At 39.7% G+C, this 17,384-nt stretch overlaps 2 protein-coding genes across 2 annotated transcripts in view; one reads left to right on the forward strand and one right to left on the reverse strand.

The window, feature by feature from the left end:
• Positions 1–17,384, forward strand: part of LOC134821679 (V-type proton ATPase catalytic subunit A-like) — a 94,214-nt gene that overhangs the window by 70,778 nt on the left and 6,052 nt on the right. Inside the window, exons 6-14 of the mRNA XM_063832384.1 lie at positions 1,507–1,630; positions 1,782–1,957; positions 2,148–2,242; positions 10,768–10,930; positions 11,121–11,229; positions 11,631–11,932; positions 16,589–16,732; positions 16,841–17,018; positions 17,223–17,232. Of these exons, the coding sequence (XP_063688454.1) occupies positions 1,507–1,630; positions 1,782–1,957; positions 2,148–2,242; positions 10,768–10,930; positions 11,121–11,229; positions 11,631–11,932; positions 16,589–16,732; positions 16,841–17,018; positions 17,223–17,232 (1,301 nt within the window). The remainder of the gene's footprint in view (positions 1–1,506; positions 1,631–1,781; positions 1,958–2,147; positions 2,243–10,767; positions 10,931–11,120; positions 11,230–11,630; positions 11,933–16,588; positions 16,733–16,840; positions 17,019–17,222; positions 17,233–17,384) is intronic.
• Positions 14,039–16,115, reverse strand: LOC134822177 (uncharacterized). Its single transcript, XM_063833092.1, has 3 exons — positions 15,576–16,115; positions 14,311–15,438; positions 14,039–14,207 (listed from the first exon to the last, which is right to left on the reverse strand). The coding sequence occupies exons 1-3, from the start codon at positions 16,113–16,115 to the stop codon at positions 14,172–14,174; spliced, it is 1,704 nt and encodes a 567-aa protein (XP_063689162.1). The 3' UTR covers positions 14,039–14,171.

Here is a 17,384-nt window from a genome sequence, read left to right on the forward strand (position 1 = left end):
TTAACTCCGTCCACTCTGAAATTGTAAAGTTAATGGCTCTGTTAACTCCGTCCACTCTGAAATTGGAAAGTTAATGGCTCTGTTAACTCCGTCCACTCTGAAATTGGAAAGTTAATGGCTCTGTTAACTCCGTCCACTCTGAAATTGGAAAGTTAATGGCTCTGTTAACTCCGTCCACTCTGAAATTGTAAAGTTAATGGCTCTGTTAACTCCGTCCACTCTGAAATTGGAAAGTTAATGGCTCTGTTAACTCCGTCCACTCTGAAATTGGAAAGTTAATGGCTCTGTTAACTCCGTCCACTCTGAAATTGGAAAGTTAATGGCTCTGTTAACTCCGTCCACTCTGAAATTGTAAAGTTAATGGCTCTGTTAACTCCGTCCACTCTGAAATTGTAAAGTTAATGGCTCTGTTAACTCCGTCCACTCTGAAATTGGAAAGTTAATGGCTCTGTTAACTCCGTCCACTCTGAAATTGGAAAGTTAATGGCTCTGTTAACTCCGTCCACTCTGAAATTGGAAAGTTAATGGCTCTGTTAACTCCGTCCACTCTGAAATTGTAAAGTTAATGGCTCTGTTAACTCCGTCCACTCTGAAATTGTAAAGTTAATGGCTCTGTTAACTCCGTCCACTCTGAAATTGGAAAGTTAATGGCTCTGTTAACTCCGTCCACTCTGAAATTGGAAAGTTAATGGCTCTGTTAACTCCGTCCACTCTGAAATTGTAAAGTTAATGGCTCTGTTAACTCCGTCCACTCTGAAATTGTAAAGTTAATGGCTCTGTTAACTCCGTCCACTCTGAAATTGTAAAGTTAATGGCTCTGTTAACTCCGTCCACTCTGAAATTGGAAAGTTAATGGCTCTGTTAACTCCGTCCACTCTGAAATTGTAAAGTTAATGGCTCTGTTAACTCCGTCCACTCTGAAATTGGAAAGTTAATGGCTCTGTTAACCCCGTCCACTCTGAAATTGTAAAGTTAATGGCTCTGTTAACTCCGTCCACTCTGAAATTGGAAAGTTAATGGCTCTGTTAACTCCGTCCACTCTGAAATTGGAAAGTTAATGGCTCTGTTAACTCCGTCCACTCTGAAATTGTAAAGTTAATGGCTCTGTTAACTCCGTCCACTCTGAAATTGTAAAGTTAATGGCTCTGTTAACTCCGTCCACTCTGAAATTGGAAAGTTAATGGCTCTGTTAACTCCGTCCACTCTGAAATTGGAAAGTTAATGGCTCTGTTAACTCCGTCCACTCTGAAATTGTAAAGTTAATGGCTCTGTTAACTCCGTCCACTCTGAAATTGTAAAGTTAATGGCTCTGTTAACTCCGTCCACTCTGAAATTGTAAAGTTAATGGCTCTGTTAACTCCGTCCACTCTGAAATTGGAAAGTTAATGGCTCTGTTTATCGGGACATTTATAAATTGAAAACTTAAACATGTCTCTATTGTTTAATTTAATTCGTTATTCAACAGCTACAGTCATAACTAATTTATTAATTAACGTCTGTTGTCAGGTAATTGGTAGGAACACAGGGTCCATCTACATCCCGCATGGAGTCAATGTCCCCGCCTTGGACCGAGAAAAGAAGTGGGAGTTTACACCTGATCCTAGTGTAACTGTTGGCTGCCACATCACCGGTTTGTTCTGATTAGTAGAAGTTTTAAAGTTTACGTTTTAAAGTTTTGACTTTTTTAGCTTTGCAAATAAATTTCAGACGAATTTTAACTGCAAGTAAATGTCCGTTTCACTACGTTCCTAAATTCTGTTATTTTACCTCGTGTCTTTCAGGAGGTCACGTGTTTGGCACCGTGCCAGAAAACACCCTCATAACCCAGAAGATAATGTTAATTCCTAACGCTAAAGGAATTGTAACATTCATTGCCCCTAAAGGGAAGTACACTGTGATAGACACTGTGTTGGAGATAGAGTTCGAGGGAAAGAAGTCCCAACATTCCATGATGCAGGTAATACAGCCCCCCGGCCCCCCCCCCCCTCGTCCTCGCCCCCTGCCCAGTGCTCCCCTCCCCCTCTTGCAGGTGGGTTGTAATACAGCCCCCTCCCCCCCCCCCTCGTCCTCGCCGTTATTATGTATAATCACTAACAGTATATATAACCAGGTTAATATGTATAACCACTAACAGTATATATAACCAGGTTTGGCCGGTGAGAACTCCCCGCCCAGTAGCGGAGAAGTTAGCAGCCAACAACCCGCTCCTTACTGGACAGCGAGTACTGGACGCCCTATTCCCGTTAGTTAATCTATCTTGAGGAACTTCTTATACTGTATTCAGGGGTGCCCCCCCCCCCCCCCCCACTCCTGTATATATTATATTATATTATCAGGAGCGGTTCGGGTTCAAACATGCAGCCAAAATCATATTGCCGAGTAGAGCTGCCTTTGGGTAGTTCTTTTTAATCTATTACAATTGTAAATGAATGGGAAAAGCGAGCGACCGATTTCATTCTCGGTATCATTTTTCATTTGCAGACGGTCAATAAAATGAATGTCATTTCCTTTTGTTTGGGAAAGAGAGACACTGGCAGCGGTCCACTCTACCCATGATTATGGATTTTGGTCAAATATCATCACTTTTTTATTATAATGTCAGGGTACTTTATAAAGTCGAAATATAAACTGATATCTTCATTCATAAGGAGGAAGTTTCAACGATTTCGAAATTTTTCCTTTGAAAACATTCCCTTTTGTTTAGGTAAGCATATCGGTCGATCACTGACTGAACATGCCACATTATACTCATTCAAGTTGGCATTAAATCCATATATAATGACATTGAATTGTCGTGGCAAAGCAGAATTTGTTCGAAATCACGAATGAGCAAAATTCTCACCTTTCGCACGTGCAAACTTTGAGCGGACGTTGCTTGCGCATCCAATATTGAATCACCTTAAATTTTCGCATATTCGTAATCTAACTAATAATCCCAGAATGTGTGTTTTCTGTCTGTCTGTCTGTCTGTCTGTCTGTTTGTAATTTCCGAGCGGCTTAATCAAGAAAACGGTAAGAGTTGAGGGACTAATTTTTTCGGTAAAGTGCCGACAAAACTCTGACGAAGTTAAATGATAAAGGTTTTTTAAATCAGTCGTTGGTAAGTGGTTTAATTGATGGTTTTGTACCACAAATGTTACATAAAATTGCTTGAGCAGAACGGTAAGAGTTACGGGGCTCGCATATGTAGCTGCATAATTAGTGTAATTGAGTTACCCGGGTAAGATTCGCTGTCTATACTATAATCTTATTAGGGGAGGGGGCACTGTTTGGACTGCAGAGAGAGAGTTCATACTTTCTAACTTTCATACGACAATGTTATGCGTGTTCACAAATATGATAGGCGGGTGTGGTGTTAAGGGTTAATTTCTATTGATTATTGTTTAAGATACTATTACTATTGTTTAAGATACCATTGGATACGTGAGGGCACTCCGAATAGAATTGCTCACCTAATGCGGGTTTTGACTCAACGGGTAAATGCTCCTACCCTTTTTAACTGCGGCAGTGAAATCCCGGCCGAAGGCCGGGTTACACTAGTTTATGTATAAGTGTATAGTTTGATAAGCATGCACAGTTTTAAAGTATTTCAAGAAGAACTGTAATCACAACGGCACTCCATTCTCCAAGTTGACAGAAAATGGTGAAAACAGCAATTTTCAGTGATTTTAGTAGTTTTCTATCAATTTGGGTGTGTCCTCACGTGTGCAACTTTTCGATTTTCAACTTTAGAACTAGCCTAATGCACAATTTGTACCAATAGAAACAGAACTGAGCTCAGCAACCCAAGGCATGGCCCAACACCAGAGAAAACTAAATCGCAAAATTTACTCCATATATTGAATTGATATAGCTGGAATGTTGATACATAAAGTGTATGAAATAATCAGACTCACTCAAAGAACAGTCACTTTCTGAACTACCGTCACCAGGTGCCACTGTTTTCCCAGTAGGACAGTTAGAACACATTGAAACAGTTCCTCCAGGGCTGTATGTTCCTTCTTCACATGGTGTACATCCTTTCTCTTGGTCATGGTACTTGCCACCTTCACAGGGATCTGAGGTTGAACAAATTGTTATCTTTAACTCTACTATAACAGCACAGTCAGCAAAAAAACAAAATTAAGTGGCCACAAAGGTCGTAAGGTTCATTAATTCTATTGCGCATATTATCAGAACGTCAATCTCAATACATCTGTTTATAAGGTCATCTAGTTAATAAGGTCTGTTGTACACTTACTCCAGGAGCAGTCATTCTCCGAGCTCCCTTGTCCTGCTGCAACAGATTTACCAACAGGACAGCTAACACAAGAGGAAACTGTTCCTCCAGGACTGTAGGTCCCGATTTCGCAGCTCTGACATTCTGTTGCCTGGTTCAGATATTGACCTCCGTTACAGTTTTCTGGGAAATAGGAAGGTAAATATTAAGTGAAAATAACTTTAGCAAAGTTTAAAAGTCATAAAAGCTGTCCTTGTCTCAAAAAGGATGAGAAATTCAGAAATAAGTTTGAAATGTTTCAAACTTTTCCCAAACTTGTCTTTTTATACAAAAACTTTATTTCGTAAGGCGCTGCTCTTATTTCCTTACTAATTTTCACTAACCTTCACACCCTGCCCCCTCAACTAACAGTTCTCCCTCGTCACATGTCTGGCACGTGTACCATACTGCCAGTTTCTTCCGCCGAAACAAACATGGATCACCATAGAAACTATAAGGGCTCGTGTTTATCGAACATGATCCCTGTGAGAGCAGCAGGTCGTGAGGATGACGAAACGGTTTACCGTGGCCGTTTTGGGAGTTATATTATTAGAAGTTTAGAAGAATGTCGATTCTTGAAAGAAATCAAAACTTTTAACTCCTTAAATTGTCTATGATCTCATTAGTTTAATGTTTTATGTCTCATTACACATTTTCTTTAATGTCTCCAAACCTTATAATCGCAGTGATCCCTAGTTTTAGTAAACGCATCTGGAAGTGGACTACATAACGATGCATAAGGTGCCCAGTATTTTGCGGTCTCTATCTCTAGGTATTCTCCATCATCACACGACAGGGTTAGAATTAAGTTTTCCCATATCTCTTCATCTGGTGTGGAACAATATCATAATAGTTGTTTTGTACAGACTACAGTAAATGTATTGTAAAACTTCTGACAGACCTGATGATTTGAAACAAAAACAGAGTCCCAAATTAATCGCGGTTTAAAGTCGTTAAATTGATATTGTTCAAACAGAATGTAAAAGTCCGTCAAATTTCCGATTCCTTTTAAAAACTACTCGAAAAATAATGTCTTTACCATTATTACATCATCAAATTTGTTTACTTCATATATATTGAATTGATATAGCTGGAATGTTGATACATAAAGTGTATGAAATAATCAGACTTACTCAAAGAACAGTCACTTTCTGAACTACCGTCACCAGGTGCCACTGTTTTCCCAGTAGGACAGTTAGAACACATTGAAACATTTCCTCCAGGGCTGTATGTTCCTTCTTCACATGGTGTACATCTATCCACTTTGTCAAGGTAGTTGCCACCTTCACAGGGATCTGAGGTTGAACAAATTATTATCTTATAACTCTACTATCACAGCACAGTCAGCAAAAAAAAACAAAATTAAGTGGCCACAAAGGTCGTAAGGTTCATTAATTCTATTGCGCATATTATCAGAACGTCAATCTCAATACATCTGTTTATAAACTTGTCTTTTTACACAACAATTTTATATATTGAACCTCCAGTGTTTGTTATTTGTTTTTTAAGTACAATATTAAAATTACCTGGTTGTGGCTCAGATCCACCAGATGCACGGGATGCCAGGACCACCGCCCACAATATCACCCACTTCATCACCTTCTCAATATGTGGTGTTGTGTAACTTACTGGGTGTTAGAGTGTGATTACGATAAAATGAGGGTGGAGGTTTATTATTGATGGAATAGTGTTTAACAAAGTAAACTGAAACAAGCAGGGGCACGAGGTTGTAACTATTTAAATACTAGTAGTAGTAGTAATGAACAATACAAGAACAGGCAGACGAAACTTTAAAACACTTAAATAGTACAGGGAAATCCGTCTGAAAAAATCGATCTGCTGACACACGAAGCTTTCAGAGGATTTTTGACGATTTTGAGTCCCATTAGGTGCCCTTTATGGCTGACCAACTTTTTCAAACTTTTCCACGTGGCTTAAGGCCACTTTTTGCCACTTTACCACTTTTTACCACCTTTCTTGTTTGTCGAATATCTTTAGTTGTGAACATCGTAAAAGGTTGCGAATCAATCGAGTGTGTTCATATTATCAGGAAGAAAAACTTTTGTTCCAACAATTTTTACGTCAGATAATAAGTTAATTGGATAATTATCAATTAACCAATTAGCAAAATTCTAAAAATTTTTTATTGGCTAAAAATGATCGGAATAGCTTAAAACACGGAGAAAAGTAGTTTTTAGAAAATATTTGAGAATTTTTCACTCACATTTTTTTTTCGAGACTTCGAAAAATTTCGAAAATTCAAAATTTTTTTTTCCGCCAAAAGTGATCAAATTGCATGAAACGCGGAGAAAAATGATTTTCAAAAAAAACTTAGTCAATTTTTCGTTTCAAGAATACTTAAATCACCAATATTTGTAGTTGGAGTTTAGTAAATCTCGGCAGATTTTTAGTAATAATCAGGAATTACTAACTCTAAGTGGAAAGGTCTGAAACTGAAAAACGTTAAGTTTAACCATACGATCGCGATATACGAGTTTCATAACTAATTACAATACAGCCTTATCGATTTTCACAGAAACTGCACCAATGGCACAGTCAAGATCGAAACGATAGCCTGCTGTACTGTCATTTTATTGATTTCAATGATGAATCAGTGGGGTTAAGATTTGTAATAAATAAAACCTCTCTGTACCGTCAATTGTGCTAATCTAAACCGGCCTACCTGTATTACCAGACCTCTTCTTTTCCTCAACAATCAAACCGAGTTGTTCATATCGCATTTGGTGGGTGATGTAAACTAAGTAGTAATACATATCGAGCTATATTCAATCACAATACGACACAATGCAACACGTGTATATTATATTATGGCCCTTAATGAGGTATATGAAATGTTCTATACCGTACACTTCTCGTTTCTCCCGTGAGAGGCCCGATATGGAGAGGTTTTACAGTTTATCACGAAAATGTCTACTTGGTCTCATGGCTCTTTGACAGCTCAAAGAAGGCAAGAAAAGACCAAAAAGCTTAGAATGTCAACTCGCAAGAGCGGGCTACCGGACAACTGAACCCAATTTAGACATTTAGATTAACCCTAACTCTAACCCTAACCCTAACCCTAACCCTAACCCTAACCCTAACCCTAACCCTAACCAATTAAGCTGATTGGTTAGTGGGAACTAGGTTCAATTGGGTTCAGTTGTCAGTCTTCGATCTGTCCCACATTAATCCCGAGCTGATCATCATGGGCCCCGAATATCCTGCGGGAAGAACCTGTATTTTTACTTCACGACGTCCGGATTTCAAATCAACATCCTCAATAACATTAACAATCCTTAATGGATCGTTAATGTTGGAAGGTGTATTTACACTTGCTTCCTGGACCTGGCTGTTCCTCAGTTTCCCTGATCTGTTCTTGCCCTTCTTCGAAATGTAAATGGGCCATGAGACCAAGTAGACGTTTTCGTGATAAACTGTAAAACCTCTCTATACCGGGTTTCTCACGGTATAAAGCGTTTCATAAACCTCATTAAGAGCCATATAATATACACGTACTGTGTCGTATTGTGATTGAATATAGCTCGATATGTATTACTACTTAGTTTACATCACCCACCAAATGCGATATGAACAACTCGGTTTGATTGTTGAGGAAAAGAAGAGGTCTGGTAATACAGGTAGGCCGGTTTAGATTAGCACAATTGACGGTACAGAGAGGTTTTATTTATTACAAATCTTAACCCCACTGATTCATCATTGAAATCAATAAAATGACAGTACAGCAGGCTATCATTTCGATCTTGACTGTGCCATTGGTGCAGTTTCTGTGAAAATCGACAAGGCTGTATTGTAATTAGTTATGAAACTCTTATATCGCGATCGTATGGTTAAACTTAACGTTTTTCAGTTTCAGACCTTTCCACTTAGAGTTAGTAATTCCTGATTATTACTAAAATCTGCCGAGATTTACTAAACTCCAACTACAAATATTGGTGATTTAAGTATTCTTGAAACGAAAAATTGACTAAGTTTTTTTTGAAAATCATTTTTCTCCGCGTTTCATGCAATTTGATCACTTTTGGCGGAAAAAAATATTTTGAATTTTCGAAATTTTTCGAAGTCTCGAAAAAAAAATGTAAGTGAAAAATTTTCAAATTTTTTCTAAAAACTACTTTTCTCCGTGTTTTAAGCTATTCCGATCATTTTTAGCCAATAAACAAGAATTTCGCCGCGGTTACACCACGCACGATTAATTTTCCCTGCTTAAACCGTTAACATTTGCAACTAAACGAAAATATAATTTTATCGATTAATAAAAATTAGATATTGGATTATTTTGTTGTTAAAAAGTTGCAATATTTTCATCGTAATTTGTCATTGCGCGCGTGCAGAATAATCGAATATTTAGTACGCCGCGCACAAACTTTGGGCTAATTTAATTTGAACGGCATCGTTTGACAATTGAAATTCGCGTTGGATACTGCAATTAACTAACACATGCCGAGCGTCGCGCGCAGCATAACAGACGCTTCCTATACTCATAATTATAGGGGAGTGGTCTATATTGCGAAGGAGCAGACTTTTGTCGTCAACGTAGGACCGTCGGGCCACCTCATATATCCAAACCCGATTACTTATTCCCTACGATCTTTTTGCCTTCGGCAAGAGCAGGGAAAAAATTTTTTAGAATTTTGCTAATTGGTTAATTGATAATTATCCAATTAACTTATTATCTGACGTAAAAATTGTTGGAACAAAAGTTTTTCTTCCTGATAATATGAACACACTCGATTGATTCGCAACCTTTTACGATGTTCACAACTAAAGATATTCGACAAACAAGAAAGGTGGTAAAAAGTGGTAAAGTGGCAAAAAGTGGCCTTAAGCCACGTGGAAAAGTTTGGAAAAGTTGGTCAGCCATAAAGGGCACCTAATGGGACTCAAAAACGTCAAAAATCCTCTGAAAGCTTCGTGTGTCAGCAGATCGATTTTTTCAGACGGATTTCCCTGTACTAAAAGATGTTTTGAACGATTTAAGGTGGTAATCGAAAGTAAGATAATATTGGGGGTCCCCCCCCCCCCCCCACATGCACTCGAACAACAGATACAAAGAAGGCAGCGAATGTCCCTCTCTTCTCGTGGTCCAGGGGGATAATAACATTGTTCCTAAGGTAATGTTAGTCTAGCCCGGTCATTGGTAGGAGGGAACCACGTGACCTCGAGTTAAGACCACGTGACCTCGAGTTAAAACCACGTGACCTCGAGTTAAGACCACGTGACCTCGAGTTAAGACCACGTGACCTCGAGTTAAGACCACGTGACCTCGAGTTAAGACCACGTGACCTCAAGTTAAGACCACGTGACCTCGAGTTAAGACCACGTGACCTCGAGTTAATACCACGTGACCTCAAGTTAATACCACGTGACCTCAAGTTAAGACCATGTGACCTCGAGTTAAGACCGCGTGACCCGCGCTAACTCTTGTTAACGATTTAACGGTTCTGTTTTCACTGTACCCGTCTGAATAATGAGCCTGCTTGTGGTAACGGTTTTATAGGTCCTTACCCTCGCTCTTCTTTATAGCACCAGCTTTATTTTTAACTATTGCCAGTATAGTAAATAGCACCATGACAAATACAGACTGAGCTGTATAGTAAAGCCAGGAACTATAACGGGGGGGGGGGGCAATGGCATAAAATGGCATAAATGGAGAATTACTCAAGGGTTTTTCAATTTTCTCCATAGAAAAAGTTTCCATTTTATGCCTGCAAGTTAGGGTAATTCCCGTACTCAACCCTAGACAGTCTGACTCTTGGAAACTACGTGCATTGAGACACATTTAGTAAATTACCCTGATGTTGCAGCTATAAACTAAAAGCACCTTTCCTAAGATAAAGGGTGGATGCAGTCAGTCAAGCCACAAATCTTTTTAGTGTCAGTAGCTGATACAATATAGTGCTGTTCATATTATGTCACTGTAGGATCAGAAACATTGTTACTGGTTACTGGTTACTGGTTACTGGTTACTGGTAACTGGTAACTGGTAACTGGTAACTGGTAACTGGTTACTGGTTACTGGTTACTGGTTACTGGTTACTGGTTACTGGTTACTAGTTACTATTTACTGGTTACTGGTTACTGGTTACTGGTTACTAGTTACTAGTTACTGGTTACTGGTTACTGGTTACTGGTTACTGGTTACTGGTTACTGGTAACCAGTAACATCTGATCTACCCTCATACTTTGCTTTGATATACGATACAGATGTAACAACTTGTAGCAGTTACTTTGTAGCTACTTTTGATAATAGTAATGTGATGAAAGAAAAGAGAAGGCAGATAAATAATTAAGGTTTTCAGTTTAACATGCTGTTAAGGGACTAGTTTAATGGGCGAAGAAGTAATAATCTATGTTTTAAGTCACTAAAAGTTTCATTATTTTGGTGGTAACATTCTCGTCTCAATGATGTCTGGTTGTTGTCTCAATGTTTAAAATCAATATTAAGATGTTGTCGCGCTGGTATTGTCTTACTAACCCACTTCCCACAGATGTGTACAGGGAGGTACCACAGCCATCCCCGGAGCGTTTGGGTGCGGTAAGACGGTAATCTCGCAAGCCTTGTCCAAGTACAGTAACTCTGACATCATCATCTATGTGGGGTGCGGAGAGCGGGGTAACGAGATGGCGGAGGTGCTGCAGGAGTTCCCTGAGGTAAGTCACGTGATTACCATATACGGGCATGTCACGTGATTACCATATACGGGCATGTCACGTGATTACCATATACGGGCATGTCACGTGTCTTTATTAATTAATTCATATTTTCGCCTATTTATTATCTGATATAAGTTTAGAGGATCTCCTTATTTCTGCTCCCCTTGAAACCCCATTCCCTTTTTAGCTGGAACTGGAGCTGAGGGGAGAAGTCCATAACATCATGAAGAGGACTTGCCTGGTAGCCAATACGTCCAATATGCCTGTCGCTGCCAGAGAGGCTTCTATTTACACAGGTCTGTCATCCTTGCAGTTTCTTTATTAAATTAATCAATAAATTGAAATAAACAAATGTTTTGATCGGTTTATTCTTCTTAAGTTAAAAGTTCGTAAACTCACAGTCTTAGCTGTAATCAGAAGTACTATAATATTTAGGACATCATTTAGGAGGATTTAGCAAACCAATTTGATCAATCATCAAATATAATATCTAATTAAAATACGTTATATTCACGTGACAACCATGATGGGTTAAAAATTATTACTTTCGTGAACAACTGAGCGTGCGCTGTTATTATGGTTATGGCGGATTTCTTGTTTTACGTTTATTAACTAAATATTATTAACTAAATAACTATCACATAATAAAATGACACGACCATAACTCCCTCACGTGACATTAGTAATCCCCTATCAGGTATTGCTCTAGCTGAGTATTTCCGTGACATGGGAATGCACGTGTCCATGATGGCAGACTCCACCTCCAGATGGGCTGAAGCTCTGAGAGAGATCTCAGGTCGTTTAGCGGAGATGCCAGCTGACAGTGGCTATCCTGCCTACCTCGGCTCCAGGCTCGCCTCCTTCTACGAGCGTGCAGGTCGCACACGTTGTCTTGGTAACCCAGGTAGAGAAGGGAGTGTGAGTATTGTCGGGGCTGTGTCTCCTCCTGGTGGTGATTTCTCTGATCCTGTTACTAGTGCTACTCTTGGTATCGTACAGGTGAGTGTATACTGTTACTAGTGCTACTCTTGGTATAGAGAGCATTGATTTGATTTGAAACTTTTACAAAATAGCAAATATACAAATGTACAGCAAATCGAACAAACATAAGAAATGGGCCGAAATGTATAAATGCTATAAAGCGTGGGTCAGTGAAACAAGTACAGAGGACAACTTTCAAAACAGGAGTTTTATGGCCGCCCAAAGTCTCAATAACATCACCTCCACCTAGTAATAAAATTATGAAATATGAAAAGTGTGAAACAATCAAATAATAAAATATTCAAATTATATAGTTGTCTCTTAAATACAGATAACGTCCGAAAATTCTTAAAATACTCATCACTCCTTCATATACTGATAAGTGTCCAAGAGACATGAATAACTCATGATGACTTCTTATCACGGCTACATACCTTCCCGTACCGGATGTAGTGGTCGAGATGAGTCTGTTCAGCCCTCTTCTTCTTCAGGTCAATGACCAGATGCTTCCTTGTTGCTCGTTCTTCGCTGGATCTGTCTGGACATATCCATACATCTTTGTGCGTCTCCCTCAGTCTCCCTGTTTTCATCAGAATCTGATGAACCGCTGTTGAGCTTGGGACGGTGACCTTGACTGGTCGGATAGCCGTACTACCTGGCCTCTTCCAACCGACTCTAGTCGCTTCGAAGTGAGGTTTCTCCCCGATCTCCTCCAAAACTGCGGTAACTAGCGCTGGAAGCTGTTCTTCCTCCTCTTCTTTCAACCCAAACACGATCAGGTCCTTGCTCCTGTCCTCCTCTGCAGCCACACTCTTCATCACCTTCTTCAGGATGTTACTGTTGCAGACCGTACCACTTGCACTGTTCTGTTGAACAGCTGCACTATAGTTCTGAATCCACCGTTGTTTGCACTGTCTCCTCAACAGATGTCTTAAGCAACTGTAGTTGTTCGTCCTTCTGCACAAGCAGCTGGCCCTGCAGCCTGATCACCTTTTCTTTGTCTGCTAGTGCTTCCGTCTTGAAGCACTCGATGATCTCCTTCAAGAGATACATCTGACTATTCTGCCGACGAACAAGGTCCACTGCATCCACAATCCAGCAAGACAGAGTCTGTTTATCCTTAGTCTTGATCTTTTCACGACTTTCGAAATCAATTTCACTGTAGTCCATATGCAGGTCTTTTCCTAACTTAATGGACCATCTTTCAACACAGCCTTCCACATCTTCCTGTTTATCATAGTTGAACTCCTTAATCAACTCCTGGGATCGGGTCAAAGTTGAGTCATCCGCCATAGTGTACTTGTATAGTAATGTACAAGTACACACGCAAAGGTAAACTACGCGGTAGCAGCAAACTGAACTTATCGCAAATTTACAAAAGATAAGAGAGCTCGATATTTGCAACACAAGCTACACTGATTACACACACATTTGTAGAGCGGTAATTGGTTTAATTAATCCTTCTCACCAGGGAAACGAAAATAGTTTGGTAATAATAAAATGTGTGGAAAACAGCTTTTAGGTGTTACTACGGAATCTAGACTTGAAACATATTTTCGTGAGCGCTAATTGTCGCAAATTTCTAAAAATTAACCATCTTCACAGCATACATTTTTAAGAATGTTTGTTCCTTAAAAACACTCCGAAAATTAAGGGTTTTACAGTACATTGCTATAATAAACTTGCAGTTAGCTTGCGTCATTATAGAGAGAAGCTGTTATGCAAACGGAGCAGTTCGGAACCTTTTCTGTATAAAACGCGAATTAAAGCTTAAATCAGAGGACAGTCGTCACTCAGATGAAAAATGGTAACCCTCCTCCCCAATTCGTCAAACAAATAAAACACAGTTATCCGGTTTTTTGAACTCACAATTAATGCAGATTCTGAAATAACTTCTGCACGATTGTATAGCAAAGTGAAATGTCTTTTTTTTTGGTTTTTTGTTTTTTATCTTTTTTCTTTGGTTTTGTCTCTTTTAACTTTTTTTTTGTATTTATAATATGTTAAGATAATATATTGAATGATAATACACAAGAATAGAATATCCGCATTCCTCGTGTGTTGATACAATTGATTCTTTCGTATCTCTCTAGCTCTTTGTTTGCTTCTTCCTTTTCTTGTCCTTCTTTATCTATGTCCCTTGAAAGAATGCATCATCCAAATTCCATCATTGACAATCTAGTATTTACTCCAATGCCAACCAGGTTTAGCTTTGTGTACTTGTTGTACAATATTTGTATGTCACGTGGTTATCCTTTCAGCTCACGTTATCTTTCCTCATAACGACACCGTTCTGTGGGTTTTTGGGGTTAAGTTTAAGAGAAAACTACTTGTTGAGATATAGATAATTTTAATGTTAGATTTAATATAAAATTAAATTCGTGTAAGATGCTAACCTGAATAACGAAAGGATTTGATTTCAGAGGAGATTCGTACAGGATAGCCCCGTCACTTTTTCTTTGTATTTGAAGGATAGGGTCTGGGCTCTGAAAATGTTCTGCGACAAGAGCTTCGTTTTTCTTTTGGAGTTTTTTGTTGGCAATGATAGTCCAATAGTTGAGACTCTTAGGTTTGCCGAATATGGACCTCCTTTTCCTGACTGCTCCTGGTCGGAACATGATCTTCTTCGCATGTTTTGGCGGGGGAGTTTGTGTCGCTAATCGAGCGTTCTTATTTCTTGGTTGTTGACGCCGAGCAGTCGCTAATGTGGACTTTGCTTCTGGACGTCGGATCTTCGGATCATTAAGCTGGGACGTGGTAGAGAGCTTTTGAGGGGCCAATGTTACTTTATTAGGTGAGAGTTTGGGAAGACACTCTTTAGGAGGCACTGGGGTGACAGGAGAGGGGTTTGGTGGGAGGATGGTGGGAGTCGAGGATATAACATCATCCCTTTCCACTTCGATACACAGCGAGTCTCCCTTATTTTCTATTTTCAGGTTCTCTTCTTTCGCAGTATTCGTCTGGTCCGTTTTCCTTTTTTCCGTCAATCTTCTTTCCCTCGCAGACGACAGCTTATTAGCTTTGGTAAGCTTGGATCTGGTGATTTCAGGACTCAATGTGGACATTATTTCGTCTAAATCGACAAGAACTCTTTCGGCTTCTGATTGTACTTCCTGGTTCTTAATCTTGTGTTTAGGAGGTGGTCTGCGTGAAGGTTTCTTGAAAGGTTTCTTTACCGTAGTCTCCGGACATAAAATGGGCGATGTTTCTTTATTTTCGTATTGTTCCATCTTCCGTGTATCCCGACCAATCTCCTCCATTTCGTGACAAGATGTTTCATTGTCTAGCTTCTCTTCACCAAAAGACAGTGAAACGCTATCCGATTCTTTGAATTCGTATGGTGACCATTTTGCTTTTTCGTCCCCGGAAATGAAAACAAGTTCACCAGGTTCAAGATCCTGAGGGATAAACTTGTATTTGTTGGGCCAGATGAGCTTCTTCTGATGTTTGGGGAAAGGATAGTGACACTTCACCAACTCTCCTGTGCTCAACTCCGTGTCTGATACGTCCATGGCCGGGTAAATCTGAAACAAACTTGTGGATAACTTGTCTAATTTAAGCATCATTTTTGTCCGTCAAATTTAGTAATTTAGAAATTGGGGCGTTAAAATTAGTCAGAGAAATGTGATCATGACCGTCCTAAAAAGGGGGAGGACTGTACCTTTAAAGTAGTCCCCTTGTTCCTCTCGTTACGGCTTCTCAGGGGTCGTCTTCTTCGTTTTCTTTGCGAAACTTTCTCCATGCTGGTCATCTTCGCTAGCGGGTGTTCTTTTTGAGCTTCCTTCAGTCTCATAAGCATACGCTGCTTGTGATAGTTCTTTGGTTTAAAGTCGATCTGACTATGTGATTTTACTATTTCTTGATCTTCTTCTGGTTTCATTTCTTCCCGTAGTCCACTTTCGAGATCTTTGTTAATGCCGTTATCTTTTTCTAAAAGTTTTGCTAGTTCTGAAATCTTCTTCGTGGTCTTTACAAAGAATCCGAGCATCAAACATGCTAGCAGGATGGAAGATAAAACAGCTATGAAACTGAGTATAAAAGCAACTTTTATTGCGAGGTCATCAGATCCGGCGATTTCTAGGTCTTCCTCAATAAGCGATGTCGAAGTAGAATTGCTGTCGGTGACATTCAGTGAACGTGGAACTGGAGCAGCGGAGAGCGGCACTGTGAGTGCCCAGATGAATAGGATAATCCTGGTCATCGTTGTGTTTATGAAAGTTTGCGAATGTATAACTGTTAACAGTGACAGTGATTGCAACGAATGTTAATGGAAAAGTAAGAATTTGATCGCGTGTACAAGACATGCGCGAACAGTGAAATAAACTGCGCCATGGTAACCACGACGCACACGTGCCGAATCGCGCGACGGTATGATCAGTGCGCCTTGCGCGCTGATTTAACTAGATTTATTAGTTGACGACTCATGTCATCACTAACCTCCCAAAATCTCCGCGAAATACTACCACATATCAGATATGTCATAACTCTCTTTCTTGTGGCGCAATCTATTTCTATAGTTCTATAATTGTATCGACAAAAGTTCGCTAAAACTTGGTCATAATTTATCACTCAATAAACAGTCTTTACTTTGCTCTGACAGCAGATCTCTATATCTGAGACAAGAGAATGACCAATCATGGATTGGTCATGTGATCTAAAAGATGAAATGTTCAGGTGTTCTGGGGTCTGGACAAGAAACTAGCTCAGAGGAAACATTTCCCGTCTGTTAATTGGCTGATCAGTTACAGCAAGTACAAGATGACACTCGATGATTACTACGAGAAGAATTACCCAGAGTTTGTATCTCTGAGAAACAAGGTACGGTTGTTACCTTTTTTCCGGAATTTAGTTCTCCGCAGAGTGACAAATCTTGATTTTGTTTTTAATTTAAATGTTTAATTTCATAAAAACCTCAAACACAAACAGGTGTCTGAGATTCTCCAAAATGAGGAGGACTTGTCTGAAATTGTGCAGCTGGTGGGTAAATCTTCGTTGGGAGAGACTGATAAGATTTGCTTGGAGATCGCTAAACTGATCAAGGACGATTTCTTGCAGCAGAACGGATTTACTGATTATGATCGAGTGTGTCCATTCTATAAAACAGGTCTGTCAATAAACGATAATATTTCATATAAATGAGGTGTTTAGGGTCGAGCTACGTTATCAATTGTTTTAATTATTAATCGAGGATGTTTTATTTCTGACTGCATCACTTGCCATAAACAGAACATCCGTAACGGGAAGGCTACAAATAGGGAGAAAAACATTTAGCTTCCTCCTCCCGAAGTAAACTCTCTCCCAATTCTAGTGGGCATGATGTCCCCCCCCCCCCCCCCCCTGAAGTAAACTGTCCTGAAGTAAACTCTCTCCCAATTCTAGTGGGCATGATGTCCCCCCCCCCCCCCCCCCCTGGTAAACTCCTCCCAAATTTTAGCGGGCATGAAATGGGGCCCCCCCAATAATTCCCCCC

This window comes from Bolinopsis microptera, chromosome 10 (assembly GCF_026151205.1).
Source record: "Bolinopsis microptera isolate Bmic1 chromosome 10, MBARI_Bmic_1.0, whole genome shotgun sequence".
NCBI classification, from domain to species: domain Eukaryota; kingdom Metazoa; phylum Ctenophora; class Tentaculata; order Lobata; family Bolinopsidae; genus Bolinopsis; species Bolinopsis microptera.

What these genes read in the sequence shown, in the direction of transcription:
- LOC134822177 (XM_063833092.1), bottom strand. Translation starts at nt 16,115, where the DNA reads ATGACCAGGATTATCCTATTCATCTGGGCACTCACAGTGCCGCTCTCC. An exon ending in ACAAGGGGACTACTTTAAAG is followed by an intron (nt 15,439 to 15,575) that starts GTACAGTCCTCC and finishes AGTTTGTTTCAG; the next exon opens with ATTTACCCGGCCATGGACGT. An exon ending in CAAATCCTTTCGTTATTCAG is followed by an intron (nt 14,208 to 14,310) that starts GTTAGCATCTTA and finishes AAAAACCCACAG; the next exon opens with AACGGTGTCGTTATGAGGAA.